The following is a 19,754-nucleotide window of genomic DNA, read 5'->3' on the forward strand; positions in this document are numbered from 1 at the left end:
AAGTGGCAACATGCCTTGTTTGGGGTGAAAAATAGTAAAAATAACAGATTTGATGCTTTTTTTTATTTGGAAACTTAGAAATTATTAAAATCTGCAAGAAAATTTCAGGCATTTATTTTTGTGATTTATGAAATGCTTTCAGATCATGCGAGATTTGAAGAATTTTTGAATTTGGAAAGAATCATAACAACAGCAGCAGATTTAATTTTAAAAGAGAATTGGTTCTTTAATACAACAGAGGCACTATCCAATGTCCAGTACATGCTAACAAGCAAAGATGTTAAAGTGATGATGATGATGACATTGAAAATTCATTTTTTTCCATTTGGTTTTAGAGCACAAATTAAGAATAACACTTGACATTCGCGTTTAAAGTTTAATTTATGCAGGAAATTTCTTTGAATTAGTTTAAAGTTTCATTTGCAAATTTTGTATTCACAAAATAAAAGCATTATTTGATGTTATTAATATTATAATGGCTTGATGGGCAGATAAAGCAGTCTTCATTATAATTACAATTTGATTGTGATAACAGGTCCATCTGAGTCACCAGTGGAACGAGTAGATGAGGACAGACAATGTTGAAGATTAACAGAAAATGTCTTATTTTGACAGAATTAAAAACGGATTAAAACATGATACTTGTGCTATTTTAGAGTTCCAAAGTAAATTCAATTTGTACTGAAATTTTTGCTTATTAAATTATGTGAAAATACAGAATAATTAAAAAGTCATCTCTCTCTCTCTCCTTATGTTATTATATTATTTCAGCACAATCTGTATTCTGTATAAATACAAAAAACAGAAAATACTTAATCTTTACAAACAAGAGGCTGCCACTCATCTTTGTAGATTTAACCTGTAACGTGTGAGTGGAAATGGCTGCAACAAAACATCTGGTCAACACATTTGCGAAATAAAACTGATTGAAAAGCAGGAAAGAAACAAGTTGCACATTTGACACAAGTAGTCCAACTAAATTGTATTTTTACATTAACAGATCAAATGGGTCAATTATTCAGCGATAAACGTTGTCTATTTACACCAGGGATGTGCAAAATTTTCTATTGTTGGGCTAATTTGAACTTTGTAACAAAAATGGGGGGCAGTTACAGTAAAAAATATAAACTTAATAGAACTATAGTTAAGCACTTAAGAACATTCAGTATTATTGTGCATAGATTTAAAAATAAAAACATGACATCCAAACATTTTATTACTTTTTTAATTTGAAACTTGGTATTTTGCATTTTTACATAATTTGTTAATGTCTGCTCTGACAGATGTGGACACTCTAATTTGACTTGAATTTATTTCTGTGAGCTGATTTTAGAGTCAGTATTACTGAAATACATAACATTTTGTTACTTATTTACCACAAAATGTTCAATTTCTTTTCTTAATTTCCAAAACCTTTAAAAAATAGCAGCTGTAGGATTCAAATTGTATACAGTAACTAAATATTATTGACATGTAAAAAAACTTACCAGAAATAGTAACGATGTTTAGTTTTAACATGAATCTACTTGAAAATAGTTTTATCCACCTTGTTTTAAAATGAAAAGATGCAACGTTTACTGATTTCCATATTTTGTGTGGTGAATTTGAAAACGATAAAACCAGTTAAACAATCTCAAAAAAGCAAAATAAAAATCGAAATGAAAGTGCATAATTATAAAAAACAAAATACTATCTGACGGCCATATTAGCTGGTTTGGCAGGCTGGGTTGTAGACCGTGGACTGCCTGTTGCATACCCGATTTACATCCAGAGAAAATAGTCCATGAAAATAAGTGACCGCAACAATGGAGTAAAATGGCCACTTATTTATCATCATGAATGTGAAAACTCAGAAAGTGATTTTAAAGCCTTTAAAATGCTGAATAGAAATCATTGTCTGCTTTGAATTAAAGTTTAAAGAGAAAAGTCAAGTATTATGGTTCATTTGTGTTCCTAAATCAAAAGAAAATATAAAATTTTAAACGTAACCCTGTTGTATCAAAAATTTGAATAATAAAGAAATCAGGTTTAGCAATTAATGATGGAATTTGGGGAAGATTTTGGAAAGCTTGAATTTTCTGTAATTTTCAAAGAAATAAAAACAAGCATTTTTTCTCTTGAAGCAAAATCAGAGACAGATCATTCAAAAAAAGAAGTAGGGGGGGGTATATAAAAATCAAACAAAATGTAAACAACAAAAAACATCACAAGACAGAAAAGAAATGCTGAGATGAAAGTCGTACACATCAAAATGTGAATGTCTCTTTTCAAGATGACGAAATAAAATGCTTAGAAGAAATTGTTTTTAATTAATTGAATTGAAAGGCATTTTTGGTTTCAGAAGAAAAGAAAAAATCTTGTTCCAAACAAAATGGCAGTCATCAATCAAAGAAACTTTGAATTGTAAAAGCGAAGATGAAGACGAAGAATAGGGTTTTCCGTTTGGGTAGTCGAGCTGTACAAATGTCGGATTGTAAAAGTCTGCAGACAGAGAGCAAATTTCTTTTTCATGTTTTTTTTTTTTTTAAATTACATTTTCAGCCCAAACAAGGCACATTGCCACTTTGATGTAGGGGGCTACTACCAGGGACATAAGTTGCAGGGGTACTATGTAGGGAATTTAGCAGCAAGATGTCTGTTCACATTACACTTGAACTTCTGTATGTCAGTACAATTGAGGAAGTAAGAAACTGGAAGAGAATTCCAAAGTCCTGCACTTCTGGGGAATAAGCTATTAAAGTAAAGGGCTTTCTTACATCTAGGGATCTTGTCTGTGTAGGGGTGGGACTTCGCTGCTTGTCGGGTTTCTCGGGGGTATTTTCGTCGAGGGGGTACAAGGGCTTGTAGTTCGTCAGAATATCCACTATTAAAATACTTGTAAAACAGGCAGAGGGATGCAACATTTCGTCGATGGGACAGGGACTGAAGCTTAAATAACAATTCGGGACCTATTAGGTTGGCGACTCTCTTCTGAACCTTGTCCAGGAGTGAGAGACGAGTAACAGATGTACCATTCCAAATGTGACCACAGTACTCCATACATGGGCGAATGGTGGCTTTGTAGCGGTACAGGATACTTTCAGGTGTAAGTAACTTTCTAGCACGATAGAGAGAGCCCACCTTCTTAGCAGCAGCCTTGGTAATGATCTCAATGTATCTATTCCAACTCATGTTTCCTTAAGAAGCTTGAACGAAGTGCTTTCAGATAAAGTATCTCTAGCCATAGCTATTGGTGGTTGGGCATGAAAAAATCATATGCGGAATGCGGAAAGATTCAATATTTTTATCGAGCAATTCTAGTTTTTGATTGGTTGTTAGCAGAATGTGGCTCCACTTGATTAGTTTTTTCCTATCATCATCAGTAGAACCATCGTAGATGGAATAAGAAGAATCATACCCTTTATTATATCAAAAATATTGCAATAATTAGTTTTAAAATATTATATGAAAAAAATATAAAAAATACTATATGAAAACAATATAAAAAATACTAGATGGGTACCACCAGACATGTATTCTCGATGCAGTCTGATCCAAAGGATTATTATCAGTCACATCTTGTACACTCTAACCAAGTATTCCTTTGTCTACCATACGCCCTAGTGCCTTGGGTATAAAAGAGTGTTATGGAGTTGATGCAGTGAATGGCATACTGTACATGTTCAAATCCCAAATCCTATCAACATCAAAACCAATACTAATATCAATATCAACACCAATAACAATATCAACATCAATACCAATATCATTATCAATATCAATTCCAATATTATCAACACAACACCAATATCAATATCAATATAAATATAAATATAAATATAAATATCAATATCAATATCAAGCTTCTGATGAAGCATGTTTGATGGGATTCTTTCTCCTAGTTTGCTGCCACACATCCATCTGATTATGTTATGGTTATTATGCTAAAATTATTGCAAAGCAAAAAGGTTTGGGCTCATGTCTCACTGATGTGTAAGATGACAGAATAAACATAAGCCGAAAAGACTTTGACCTGAATCCTGAAAGAACTGTGCTTATATGTAAACATTGGCAGTGGCTTCCTGAATCTTCCACAATCAATACAACAGCAAGTAACGATAGCACGTTCACAGCCACCATCAGTAGTTAACATGTAACAGAATTCGCAGACAGTAATTTTCAGTGGAACACCATCAACATCCACATGTGCCACAGTTCAATTATTGATTTTTTTTTCTATCAAAATCGTTCGAAACAAGGCAAAAAAACACTTGATATAAGGAACAAAAAAAAAGTACTTCTTCAAATCTTGCCAATGATAAGTGTTAGATGGAATAGATTCTGAATCAGAAAACAGCAAATTTTCCCTCTTTGTCAGAAACATTGGTACTCGAATAGGAGGACTAAAGGACAAAATAACTATGTTGCTGCCAAAAGTCAATCTAAGATTTACTTTCTACTTTCGTTAAATTAAAATGTGAGATTGAGTTAGTAAGAAACTCAAACCAGAAAAAATGTCTAATCATATTTTTTCCGTCTTTTGCTCTTCATGCCAGTCTTCATATCAGCAACATGAACTCTTGACATTTTCTGTGAAAAATAAACTCTTTAATTAGATAAATGCCAATTTATATGTGGTTATAAAATTATAGTATTATAATTTGCTTTATCGTTCTAAACCCTCACTTTTTATTTATTCATATGAGGAGATATTTTGATTATTTACAAGACCATTTCTGACTCATTGGGTCAGTATTTGCGATCTATATTAAACATTTATGAAAACTTTTCAAAATTTCCAAATATTTATGGAAATCTTTTCGGATGTCATTCTTCATTATTTACATCATGCAAGTCCTCTCAGCATTTCTCTTGTTGTACACGTTTATTAAGATTATTCGCTGCTCCCCCCCCCCCAGCTAAAACATTCATGTACTGATGATGTGTGCACAGTGACAAGCAAGCAATCAAGCAAAATGACATCATCATCAGTAGCATAAAAATAAGTTTTGGAATGTTATCTTTGACAAAAAATGTCCGATTCAAGAAGATGTCATAATGCAGCATCCAAAATATTATGAACTAATATAGCAGTATTGGAAACATGTAATTATTTGATTTTTGTATGGTTTCGATTCTGCCGACGATTGTTCTTATCTTGAGGGTTATTTTCACATGGTTTCGGTCGATCTTCGTATATCTTGTCCAACTCTGGAATCTTTCTGTTGAACTCGGGAATCTGCATGGAATTTCAAATGGAACCCTTTATTTAATTCGCATGAGGAAAAGAGTAGCATGCTCTTAATCTGTCAGCCATCACCGAGTCTTAAGAAATTCACAATTGTATTCTTAGTATCGATAGCACTGGGGATTGAACCATCAAACTCCAGAAAAGTGTAGATTTTACAACTGAATTTTACCACATACTGTAACCACTATGTCTCGGGTCCTTGCAAATTAAATAAACGGTTTAATTCGAAATTCTATGTAGAGTCCAAGGTTCAACAAAAAAATTCCCAAATTTGACAAGATATAACTAAAGAAGATCGAAGGTTACATCCACCAAAATGTTATGCAAATAACACTCGAGAACAGTACTTTGATGAATCCAAATAATATGAATAATCAATCATCTCAAAACTTCATACCTTCCCCCCTGGCTTTGAAAATCTCAATTATTGTTTATGGTTTGAAGATATTTTAAAGATAATAAAAACCCGATAAATGTAAGAGACCCTTTACCAAGACGGGTGTAATGGAGGGAATGGGGGTCTCTGGAAATAGAAGGGGGGGGGGAGATGAAAAGAAAGCAAAAACGTTAAAGTCTCTAACCTGTCAACAACTTGAGTCAAGCTGAAAGAAGTCGGAGAACAACAAATAACAAAACAAAAACAAAAAGCCACAAAAAATAAATAAAATACAAAATATTTTTCAAGAGTTTTTTTCAACAATCAAAAGCAATACAAATTTTATATATATATATGTGTGTGTGTGTGTGTGTGTGTGAAAGTGTGGTACAACGATGATTAGAAAATCCATCTATTACCAGATTACCTGATTTTTAGTATATGCTATACTTTATTCAGATATGCAAATGTCAAGAGAAGAAAAAATGTTTTCCAGTTGAAAGTAGCGTCACCAATAAATAAGGAAAGATAATAGACAGGGGTAAAAAAAAAAAAAAAAGAAAAAGGTGTGCAATGCTTCCTTTTATGTGAAAATATCCTTCGTCTCTTGGTGTTTGTATATTTGAAGATGCATCATATATCGAAACATTATATAGAATGAATAAAGCTTTGCACAAATTAAACGTTTTTCTGTACATCTTTATACCACACACACACAACACAAACATATACATGATACAGATGAACACGCATGCACTAAATACTAATAATCAAATACACACATGTACAAAAAAATCATTTCCATATAAAAGTGAGCAAATATTTGTAAACACATTCAATTACACAAAAAATTGTAAATAAAAACATGAAAGCGTTTAAACATACAGGTTTTAAAATTATAGACACACATATAAGCAGATGCATTGAAACACAATTGTATTCTCCAGATGTATACAATTGCACAGTAAGATGCTTACTATCTTATTCTTAGCAGAAAGTATAGTTTGGTAATATCATGACTTATTGCTGGGGTGGGGGGCTTAATGTAATGATTATATTTATGCCATTAAACAATGACAGACTTAACATAAAACTGTTTTTTGGGGGGAGACTTTGCTGCTGTTTAATGCTTTCATTAACCAAATTATACAAAACTTTGAATCTTGTTGAATTTTCATTTGATTACCAAGAACTTCCAAGAAATTAAATTATGTTAGGAAAATTATTTTATATAAGAATTTCGAAATTCACCAAGTGTGACAATCAGATTTTAGTAGAGTGTATTTCAATTCCTGCTGAACCTGTACAAGAAACAAGTAGAAATTTTCAAAGCCACAAAATATGTCATCTTGTTAAATCTGCTGAGTAAGCTTGTAGAATTCTTGGTCAAGTCAAATCATTGCACATATTTAAAGCAACCATATACATATATAAAATTTTAGTCATTCAATGAATTTAAAAATTTATGACGCAAAATGTTTGAATTTCAAATCAAAAGATTTTTATTATTCTATGTAAGACAAAGAATACATTTGAAATATTATAACTCCTTATCCTATAGGATTTCGATGTCTACCATCTCTTCAGAGGAGAAAATATTAGCAAATAGTTATAATGGTTTACACCTTATTTGTTAAAGTCAGTGAGACATGGAAAATCACAATTAAAAGTTGTTTAAGTATTTAAATATCATAGAGTAAGGGAAGTTAATGAAAAGGATATAAAAATTCACATCCAAATTGCAGTGTGGTAAAATTATTTTTATTCTGAAGTATATATATATATATATATATATATATATATATATATATATATATATATATAATAGAGTACAATTAAATAAACACTTAGCTTTGGGTTTCTGTTATCTTTTCTTTTGAAAGATAGTTTTTTCGAAGTAAGTTCTTCATTTTCAAAAACGTTGGTAATAGCGACACCTTTTTAAAGTACTGTCTGTTCTTTAGAAAGAGTTTTGTTGTCTTTTCTAGTTGAATCAACTTTTTAGATAAATAATGACTTTAAATAAAAACGTCTTAATTCAAGAGCAAAAAACAGTTTTTAATTTTAACCAATAAAAAACGTCCTTTCAATTATTCATAAACATTAACATAAGCGACAAATTGTTATTTCTATTTTATTTATATTTTATAATTTTATTTCACTTTGCAAATTATATTGAAGGAATATATTTCTAATAATTATCAATATTTCAGATTTATTTTTACTCTTTTTTACATTTATGCACCTACTTTTTAACATTTTTTTAAAAGTTTAATCCAAAAGTAATTCACAGGAAATAGTTAAAGAATATAATTTTCTTTTATAATTAACCTATAATAAATATAGAAAATAAAGAAAGTATAAAATTAGAAAAAAACCTGCAAAGACTAGATATTTGACTAAAAAAGAAAAAAGAATGAAATCATGATTAGCAAAATTTACGGGGAGACAACCAGTGGTATTTCTAGCTTACTTGAAATTTTTATGGGACAAGCATTTTTTATTTTTATACTTCATATTCATCTGGAGATTAAATGAATTAATATTCAAATTTTATAAATTGAATAAAACTCTAAAAATCCAAACGATGTTTGAATAGCTGTTGATGATTGTTGGGTTTTACAGAATATCAAATGTTGGCGGGGGGTGGGCAGTTTATACTGAAAGTGAACATGTTTTGTATATTTCTGGTTTGTATATCAATGTTTTGTAGTTTTGTAAACAATAGTTTCTATTTAACTCATAGATGGGAACCTGACCGGTACTACCACACCTCCGAGTCAGAGTGGACCTGGAAGTAGTTGGAACTAGGGAGGATGGTGAATCCATACTCTTTAACATCTCACCACCAGATACAGTTTTATGTTATAGCAAGAACAATTTAAAGGGGAAGAGCTTTAGCAGTTGATAAGATCGAGAAACAGGGTTGGTACAAGATCATCTAACATTTGGGTCTTTTTACTGGAGGAATGATTTCCAGTTTGTCAGCTTAACTGCTAATATTTCAATTGTTGCAAGAAAATTTAATTCTAACAGAGGATTCTAATCCATAAAAATTTGCTTCAGCCAAGATTTTGTATTATATTACGAAATACATTTGGATTATAAGTGATGTAATGAATATGACTACATCCACACAAAAATATGATTGACTGGTGTAAGCCATAAATACAGATGGGTATAGCAGCCAGGAAAGACGTGAAAGATATGCCTAAAGTTTAAGCATATTACCAGCTATAACTATGAGCCACCATTCGTTAACACAAATTACTAGACTGTATTACTTGATTACTGTAACCCAAACCACTTAGATATTAAAAAAAAATCTCTTTCTCGGATATATTAGTAAGTTCATGATTATACTATAAGAAAAAAAAATCAAAATTAAATTTTATTGCAAACCTTTTTTATTAATATTGAAAAATTGAAACAGTAGTTCATACTGTTTTGATCCCTTTAAGAAGTTTTGATAGCTAGTTTTTATATATTTTGTAAAACAACAATGTTTTTTTTAAGTTTTCTTTTCATATTGACATTATTTATTCAAAAACTACCATTCGCCTACCTCTGCTCATAAAAAATTATTTTTTTTAAATAATTGAAAAAAGAAAAAAGGGGTTTCAAAGAAAAAATAAACTTACCCAACACTTTCAATTTCACAGGCATGGAGGAATGCTTGATGATCACAATGTAACACAAATATTAAAGGGGCCAACAATTCATGCATACCCTAAAAGAAATAACTCATATATTAAATACCAAAAAAAAAAAAAAAAATTATATATAATACATTCAAACATACAAATATTTACCTAATATACCCTAAAAGAAATAACTCGTGTATTAAATGCCAAGAAAAAAGATTTTATAAGCATATATCAAAAAAATTCAAACATACATCAAATATTTACAAAAATATCATTTTATTATTTTTTGCTGTACTTTGTTTCAATATTAATAATTAAAATAAAAATTGAATAAATTTGAATATTTTAATTAAAATATGATTTTTGTAATTATTAGTTAAAATGGTTTATTGTTTCTGAATGATTATATAAATTATAATATCAATATTTATCAAAAATGTAAATTTGAAGTAAATTTGTATTCAAAGATATTTTTACATTTCAATTCATTGATAAGAGATTGAAACAATTACTGAATATAGAAAAAAATATGAAAGAACAGACAACTCCATGTTAAAGAAATAAGTAATATATAAAAAGGAAATACAAGAAAATGATAGAAAAACATTGTTACAAAAATTATATAAACTTATTTATGACAGTCTTTTTTTTTTTTAGATTTGTCTTAAATAAAGTTTAAAAAGTTTGAAAAAAAAAATTATTTGATGAACAAAATGGTTTAGTGACCATTTCACGAAATAGGAATGAATTGCAACATCATTTCACCTTGCAATAATAAATAATTATCCATAAAAAAAAGTTAACAAACCTGGAATTTTTTTTTTTTAGATTGAAAACATCCAATTTATAGAAAAAGGTTTAGAGATGTTTAAGATTTTAAACTATTTTCCTGTAAACTTAAGCATCTGATCCTTTAACTGAATTAATATTATTTTGTACCTTTTAAGGAGATTGTAAATGGTAAAAGGTCATGAAGCTGTTAATGCAGACATTCACTACCTTTCATACAAGATGAAGGAAAATTTCTGTTCATGACATGCAGAAAAAAAAATTCCTCGATTGCGCAAAGATCAACAAGGTGAAACATCTAGAATCAAGCATATTGTGGTTCTAGAAAAATGCATTTGAACATGGTTCTATTCTGACAAGACAAGAGGATCGAGTTGGAGAAGAAGAGGTGGCTCACTGTTTCATCCAAGAACATGCATCAAGTGATGAAGGTAAAAATTTCCATAACAATGTTGTCAACTCTGATGGCATGTCATACCATCCCCACTTCTTCTGATGGTTTCAGACTAAACGCAGACAATATCAATGTTATGAGTGGGGTAGTGAAGCTCTATTTCAGCTGCAGAAAAGCCACACAACATGACTCGATTCCATGTGACACCAGCTGGAAGACCCAGGTTTGGCTGTCTGAGAACTTCTTTGCACTGCACTTAGTGGTTGGCCTACTTGTTCTCCTGACAATAACCCCCTGAACTTATTTGTGTGAGGTAACATAATAGGAGAGACCAATAAGTTCAGCGGCAACATGAAGTATAGGTAAAGGGCCAGAATAACTAGGGTCACAAATGGTAAAATAGTGATAAAAGTCTGTTCTATTTCCAAGGTTCATCAAGTGTGATTGCCAAAACATGCCGTGAGATCTAATTTACTCAAGTTTATTTTAAAAAAAAAGAAAAAAAAACATTTTTTCCAAGACAGCAATCTTGCAAACAACTGTCATCTGCACACTACATAAATGAAAATACAAATAAGAAATAAAGATGAATATCAATATGTTTAAGTAACATACAATCTGTTACACAGACACCAAATCTCCATTATAATATGATTAATAATTAATAATAACAAGAGAGGTAAGCATTTTTGAAAGCAATTAGGACATTTTTGTTTATGCAGCTAAAATAAGCAAGGAAAAGAAAAAGAAAAACAGCTTGGAAATCTTTAGCTATTATAAAGTCAGTTTACAAAAAGGGGAGGTAACTCTCCATTGAAAAAGTGATGTTTTCCTCAATTTATCTCATGTTTAGTGACACTCATACTGCTATCATTTGGCACAATTTTCTTAAGAATATTTATTAGTTTGATCCATTCAGTTGAATGTGAGTGATAGAAAGATGTCAGCTTACAAAAAATTGAATTATGCAACTATATTTCTGAATTTTTTAAATGATTAATAATTTGTATTATTCGTATTATTTCGCCTACTGTTCTCATTTGGAGTTTTATTTTCACAACGTTTCAATCAACATAACCTGCAATTGTCTTCAGGTGTAGCTTGCTGAACTCAGGAATCTTTCTGTCAAACTCAGCAACACTCAACATGCTACTGCGAATTACTTAGGACTTTTATCCAGTCATGACTGATGGAATGAGAACATGCTACTCGTGTGAATTAAATGGCGGATTCTATTTGGAATTCTGTAAATACTCGTTTGACAGAAAGATTCTTGAGTTTAATAGAAACATTCCCCCGAGTTCAACAAGATACACTTAAAGAAGGTTGTAGGTTACATTGACTGAAACGTAAAAATAACACTGAAGATGATAATAGTAGTCCAAAGAATTTAATACGATGCATCAGAATCATTTTCATCCAATTTTTTTTTCAAATTATTAATGTTAATTATTAGTAAGTTACATTTATACAAACATACATATCCACTTAATCATCTTATTTGTCTTCGTTAACGATCCAACATTCTCGGCAGCATGTCATCTCATGTTCAAGCTTGGTGCCCTTGAGGATCGATTCCACTTGAATTACATTGTTGGTGGTTTGCATCCAAGTTTCCTTTGATCTTTCCACTTTCCTCCGGTCCTCTATGCATTTTTTCATCTAAGAATCAACATGGCCGAACCAATACAATTGACTGTCAGTTAATCAAGCTTTCGTATATTTAAACTCACCAACAGAATATCAAAGCACATATATATATATATATATATATATATATATATATATGTATGCCAACACGGCTGATTTAACTCAACATTGCATTATCCATCTGATTATTTTTTTTGTCATTACATCAAAGACCACAAAGACAAGATGCGTTCTCAGCACTTACCACCATTATACTCCTAACACAACTGCAATGCCCCCTTCCCCTTGGTAATAAGAACAATTGCTCATCATGTAATAATATGTGTGTTACCCCCACTCCTACCTCCGAATTGGTTTTAATAAACATGTAGGGTAGATGAGAGTATACATGTGCATTTTTTAATATGTAGCAATTTTTTAATGTACAATTTTTAATATGTAGCAATTTTTTAATGTACAATTTTTTAATATGTAGCAATTTTTTAATGTACAATTTTTTAATATGTAGCAATTTTTTAATGTACAATTTTTTAATATGTAGCAATTTTTTAATGTACAATTTTTAATATGTAGGAATCACAATGAATTACTCGAAGCAAATGGATTTTATATTAAATAAAAAAATCCAATATAAAATGAATTAAAATTTGTAAGTAATCAGATTTTCTTTTTTTAAATTTTAGAATTTAAGTCAATACAATGCAGAATTTTTTTCAAATAAACACTTATTTATTCAAAACATTTAAATCAATTCAGTTTCGACAACATACATCTTTGCCATAGAATCAGTTTGCGTTTTTTTTTCTTTCTAATTTTAACAAGAGAGAAATATGAGACTGTAAGGTCATCCTTACGTTTACACTGCATTTCCGGTTATTTTTTATTAAATTGTTTTTTCCTTTTTAACTGATTTTTTTTACTGTATCTTTTGTTTATTAAATTGTTAGGTGAAAGTACAGAATAGGTAATGAAGTCTTCTTTCCTATGTTAAGAAGGACTTTTCTAAATAACATTATTATTTAGAAAAAACCCCAATCATTCCTGATATAAGGAGGGGCAACCGGAAGTGAAGTGGAAACAGCAATCATAAAGATTACCAAATTTAAAACTTTCAGTTATCTAAATAAAGCATTTTTTAACCATTTTTATTCGTAACCATTTGTTTTTATGGTTATAAGAATTGCAAATCGATTTCACAATCACTAAATATCTCAACATAAAGAATAAAACTTTTTATATGACAAAACTAATTTCAGAAAATCATGATAAATGAAGAAACTAAGATTTATACAAAGAACATGCTCCATAACCATAAGTCAAATGATTATTTTGAACCAATCAAACATGCAGAAAAATTCCATAAAACAGACAAACAAAAGGAAAGATCAGTTAATGAAAGATTTTGTTTAAAACTATCTCCATCTTGAAAATAAAAAATGGATAATTGTTTATATGAAAAGTAGAAACATTAACAAGCAAATAAGATTAATGAAAAAAAAATCTTACAAATCACACACAGATCAGAAGGCTATGACCATGCATGGCAGACAGAATATCTATACAAAAACATAGAATAATAGAAGCCAACAAAAATGATGTGTTATCTTTAACATATGCTAGCAGGCCGTCCAGTGTTGCCTGGTCGTAAAGTACTCATAAATATTATATTTTAATTAATGCAGAATTCTTATTTATTATAAACAGAAATATAATAGGTATTAAACGTAATGTTAAATTCATATGAAAAACTGAAGTAAAAAAAAACCCAAAAAACTGAAACATGTGCATGTAAGTATAATGTTTTTTTTAAACAGTTTACTTCTTGTAAGCAAAAAAAAAAAAAAAATACACAGGCTGAGATGGAAACCAAAACCTAAAGACAGTGAATCAAGCGTAATAATCATTAGACCAGCTTGGCATGCTCTTTAAAAAGTGTTTTCAAACCAACACATACTTAATATAAGGAAGCTGTCATATTTCACGACTGTGCACGTGCAGTCATGAAACTGTTGAAAACAGATAAAAATCCCATCATCTCCACATTCTAATTTTTCAATTTTGACCCCTTGGCAGCCCTTTTTTTTTCCGGGTGAAAACGGATTAATCTACAGATCCCCGTTTTCTATTTGCAAAATTTTAGTTAAGGTTTTCTCTATTCATCCTTATGAAGTTAAATTTTGTTTTAAAATGAAAGACTTTTGCGAAATCAGCTTATGCAAGTGCTAAGTCTATTTCTATTTAACAATTTTAGTAAAGGCATTTTTTTTTTTCTCCATATATAAATGAATTCTCTTTGGTCATAAACTTTTTAGAAATCGGATTATGTAGGTGCTTAATCTGCGATAGGTTAAAATTAATATTTTTTTCCATTCCGGGAATCTAAACTGCATTCTTTATTTTTATTTTTGCATTTTTTTTATTCAAAGCTTCTTTAGACATTATATATATATATATATATATATATATATTACAGAGATCAAACACAAAATTCATTTTAAACAAATTAGATCTCATGAATCTCTTAGGATATATTTAAATTGTGCACATATAATGAGGATACATCAATTAGATGTTATCTTCATTGTAATTTATAAAGTCTATATGATGATGTGAAAAATGTTTTTTAAGTTTTACTCTGATGTAATATGGATAATAAAGTGTGTTTTTTGTTTTAAATGTGTATACATATTGATAAACAATGTTTAGTGTTGATTTTCAGATATTTTAATACAAAGATATCTTTTCTTTAGAAAAAGAATTAAAAAAAAATTATTACAAATTTATAAACTCCAATCATTTAATTGAGATTGTACAATGTTCCATTCAAGTGCTATCAGTGTTCAAAATGGCACAATTTTTTAACCTTATTTTCTTTAATAAAATCTTACTGCGTTTGTGCAGATATCCTATTCAACTAACTTGAGAGCTGCTCCAACCTGCTTCCAAAACTGGAGTTTGTTTTCTCCCTTACACACGCACACACACACACACACACACACACACACACACATACACGCACACACACGTGCTCACACACACAGAGTTAAAAATTTCCTTTTAAAAGGAGCTGCTAATCTCCTTATAAAAACGGAGCTGTACCTTTCCCTACTCCATTTCTACCTTGAATAATCTAGTTTAAAAAATGCATCAGATTTCCATAAGCATTTTCTATTAAGTTATACCGTTCGTGATTACAAAACAGTGGGAAAAAAAAGAAATGATGTAGAAATCTATTTAATGAAAAAGAAACTCAAACTTTATAAAAACAGAATTCTGCTCCGTGGCTTGTGCAAAATAGCTGATTTTTCATTCCAACTTTAAAATCTTGTATGTGTGAAATATGAAAAAAAAACAAAAAAACTTGTAAAGTTGAAAGATTGTGTTTTGAACTTCATCAAAAAATGTTCAATTCATGTTTATAAAAAAAAAAAAAAAGGAGATTCATAGGAAAAAATGATGTAAATATAAAAATCTTAACCTGAGGAAATCTAAACATTGCAATATATACGATGATGTATTATTTGAACTATTATTCACATATTACATTAATATATTATTTTTTTTTATTGGAATCCTTTCAGATGAGTAATTTGTATATTTATTCATTTGTGAACTGTTATCCTCATCTTCATTGTTGTGGTTTTTACCATGTTTCAGCCAACTCATCCTCTGGCCTTCTTCAAGTAATTAACCGCAACAGGATAGGACTGCTGAGTCTCGTAACTGTATCCCTAATAATTACTACCTTCCATAGTTGTTGCTGTCTTGCCACGTTTTTGGCCAACTAAACTTCTGAACCTAAACCAAGACAGAGATTTAGTTGGCCGAAACGTGATGAAACAACAATAACAACAGTAACTATGAAAATAAGGATAATAGTCCACAAATAAATAAACAAAAAACCTGTCATATCTTGACGATTGATGTATTTTCAAAATTCAAGGTGATTCCCTTAAAGATTTTTTTGCTGCATACAACTAACTTGAAGAAACTGTTCTGACCTGCCACCATGGCTTCCAGGCAGGACATGAAAATCGAACATGTCTTCACTGTGTCATTTGAAAAACACCTGAACATCAGTTTGCTACTAGCAATCAGCTCATTCTTTGTGCTGAAGGCGAACGGTTGATGTGTTCCTTAACAGCGCTCTACACATAGGTTTGCAATTAAGACAGGGGGTCAGATGTTGGTACTGGTGAAGTAATGGAAGTTCTCAGACAGTTGTTTCAGTCCTACTGCCACACGTCTTCCCCAAAAATTATGAGTCAATTTCTTGTTTATGATTATAAATAATAATAAATAAATAAAAATAATAAATAAAAATGATACTTGTTAAAATTTGTTAACAAAATGCTTGTTTAAGATGTTTATACTACAGGATGCAGATCTATATATAAAAAAAGACAAATCCTGCAATTAGAGGTGGACACAATGCAGCAATACCAGATGTAAATTGGATTGCTAGCGATAACCTCAACCTTATATTCTGATCAAAGAATCTAAATCATGAAACGATGAGAGAAAATGATTTACCTGGATTGGAATTGCTAAATGAGAGAGAAGAGTCAATACAATTCTGCTGTCGCTACTTCACACCACCCCATACTAACCCAAACTCTCTCTCCCTTTTTTTTTTCTCCCTTACCTCTATAATTTGCGAAGTTAACAAAGTATTGAATCAAGGTAGTTAAAACAATGGACAACTTTGCTATTTTTTTGTGGACTGTTATCCTCATCTTCATTATTGTTGTTTCACCACGTTTCAGCCAACCTATCCTATGGCCTTCTTCAGGTGATTAACCATGACATGATAGGAATGCTGAGTCTCTTAACAGTATCCCCAGTAATTACTGCCTCCCATAGTTGTTTCTGTCTCACCACGTTTTGGCCAACTAATACTCTGGCCTTCTTTGGGTACGATTGAAATCGCTATCTTCAGACAATGCTCACCTACAACAGTAGAGATTTGACACCTCTATCCACTATGCCACGGATTCTAAAGGGCGAATTAAGCTTGGATTTTTTGGTCGAATAAATCCAAAGTTTTCTTTCTTATCTGGTCTTCCATCATCGGGTCTATACCTAATGGTATTATATATTTTTTTTACTGGAATTCTTTCAGGTAAGTAATTTGTATATTTATTTATTTGTGGACTGTTATCCTCATCTTTTATAGTTCTGTTGTTGTTGTTGTTGTTTTACCCCGTTTCGGCCAAATATCCTCTGGCCTTCTTCAGCATTCCTATTCTGTTGCAGTTAATCACCTGAAGAAGGTCAGAGGATAGTTGGCCGAAACGTGGTGAAACAACAACTATGAAGAGGATAAAAGTCTACAAATAAATAAATTACGGTACTCTTGCATAATTTGACCTGAATTTTTGTGAATCTCTGTTAAGCATGGATCGGGCGAGACCAGCAATCATTGGTGTCAGCCAAGCGTTGTTCAAATGTTGAAACGCTAACTCGCCTTTTTATTTTATTTATTTAATTTTTTTTTCTGTTATGTTTTTAGTAATTTTTAAGGTGATATTAAAGAGGGGGGGGGACTTTTTATTTTCTGATTAGTTACTTCTTTTTTTTTTTGTAATTCAATTTCTGGGAGTTTGATTACCCAATGAAAAAGCGCTATCTAAATGGAAGCAGACGACATTCGAATTCAAAGAAAGCAACTAAACCAAAAAAAAAAAAAAGCTGATAAATATATTTTCAAACTCGCCAAACAGAAAAATGACAGGCAAGAAAATAAATCTATGCATGTTAGAAAAAGAAATGAAAACATTGATGCAGACAATCTCATTGTCAAGAGAAGAAATTGCTGTACCAAAAAATGAGGTGCAACAATTATAAACACAAATGTTTGCTTAAAAAAAGATCGTGTGTAAAGGATGGTTTCTCCTGGAGATGTACAAATGAACAGTGCAGACAATGGATATCCTAGTGCACAGGATCGTTTTTTTGCGTGATCCAAGTTGGAAATTTCAACAATAGTAAAAATTATTTATTTATGGGCATTCAAAATAGCAACCCTAAAAAATATTTCCTCTACCCCATCTCCTCCATCTTTGCCATCAATGGCCGTGCAACAGTCAACCAAAGTAAAAGTTCCTAGGGAAATCTCATCTCAAGAAACTTCTTCTGCTGGCAATTAACAACCAAAAAAAAAACCCAAAAAAAACTCCAGTTTAAAAAAAAAAATTTGTTTTTAAATTTCTGCCCCCCCCCCAAAAAAAAGAAAAGAAAAAAAGTTTTGAAAATAAAAAAAAAAAATAAGAAAAAAAAACTTGTACTAAAACCTAACAATTATACGGTTAAAAAATCTTTTCTTGAGGAAGAAAAACAAACTTTGTTAATAAACATTTTGCAAATAAAAAAAAATTAAATACTAAAATAAAATAAATAAAAATTTCATTTTTCAAGGTAGGTTTTTTGTTATTTTTGATTATTTGCATTTTTTTTTTCAGTTTGGCTTTTTTTTTTTCATTAGTCTGCGGCTGTTACAACGTTTGGCTGACACCAATGATTGCTGGCCTCGCCCAATCCATGCTTGACGGGAATTCATGAGAATTTGGGTCAAATTATTCAAGAGTACCTAAATTACAAATTACTCATCTCAAAGGATTCCAATAAAAATATATAACTTCATTATTGTTGTGCGTTCTTGTTGCTCACAACCTCTGACTGCCAAGCTTGCCAAAGTGCAACCCATGGTTTTGTTTAAGATGGCTATTTTATGTATTTGCACTTAATCTCTACATATAATTAACCTATATAATTAAGCAAAAGAGCCAAACCAAAATAGCATTCATCCTAGGCAGGTTGAACTCGCTTCCTCCAAAGGAAGAAGTTTCATGGGAATATCAAATTCACAAGCATCTCCAGTCATTTGCATAGTCTCATCAGGCGAGATAACGTTAGGTTTTTGAAATTCTTGCAGAGAGGTATTAATATCCTCATACATACAGCACCTAGTAATCCTATAGGGTCACCCATCTGGTACTGACCAGGCTTAATACTGCTTAACTTTAGAGATCTAATGAGAACAGGTATGTGATTATGTCATATACCTAACCAAAGGAGTCAATGGATGGATGATATGACGACAGTACTTAAGTATTGATTTGCACTTGGCAGATGATATCTATACAAAACTTCAAAATCATATTACTGCATATTAAGATTGAACAACATAGAAACTTTTTAAACTCAAATCAAAATTAAAGAAAAGAATTATTTGGATTCTGAATGTTTTACGTTTGCCTTTAGTCTTTTTTTTTTTTTTAAGTCTTTTTTCTTCCTTTTCTGTTGACTTGATGTGACGAAATATATAACGGTGAGTATTAATTATTAGTAATTAGAAAGCCAAATAATGGTGCCATCACCCAGGCCAGGGGACAGCAAGAAAGAGAAGGGACCAACCTGCCTGTACGACAAGAATGTCTCATCATTGCGACAATATATAAACAATACATTAACCATCAGAAGGCGAATGGCGTCTGACTGGAAGAACGGAATCTCAGGAAAACTAGAAGAAAACAAAACGATTAGTGCAGCAAAAGATCCAAAATGAGATGCTAAAAAAAAGAGGGGGGGGGCAGATATCAACTCATGGCCCCCAGCCCCCAAAGAAAAAACACAAACAAGAAAAAAAAAAATATAATAACCTGCAGA

General features: G+C 30.8%; 1 protein-coding gene across 39 annotated transcripts in view; it reads right to left on the reverse strand.

Annotated features, from left to right (window-relative positions):
* The window catches only part of LOC145284419 (TBC1 domain family member 5-like), a 331,181-nt gene that overhangs the window by 64,663 nt on the left and 246,764 nt on the right, over window positions 1-19,754 (reverse strand). For 14 of the 39 annotated variants that reach the window (XM_080133182.1, XM_080133181.1, XM_080133201.1 and 11 more), the window contains one exon: window positions 9,248-9,336. In XM_080133182.1, coding sequence (XP_079989308.1) covers window positions 9,248-9,336 — 89 coding nt within the window. Of the gene's footprint in view, window positions 1-5,811; window positions 5,833-9,247; window positions 9,337-19,502; window positions 19,609-19,754 lie in introns of all 39 variants that reach the window. The other 25 variants (XM_080133178.1, XM_080133177.1, XM_080133214.1 and 22 more) reach the window with 3 other exon arrangements.

The sequence above is a fragment of the Euprymna scolopes genome, chromosome 9 (genome assembly GCF_053919585.1).
Source record: "Euprymna scolopes isolate OS-2025 chromosome 9, ASM5391958v1, whole genome shotgun sequence".
In the NCBI taxonomy this organism is placed as follows: domain Eukaryota; kingdom Metazoa; phylum Mollusca; class Cephalopoda; order Sepiida; family Sepiolidae; genus Euprymna; species Euprymna scolopes.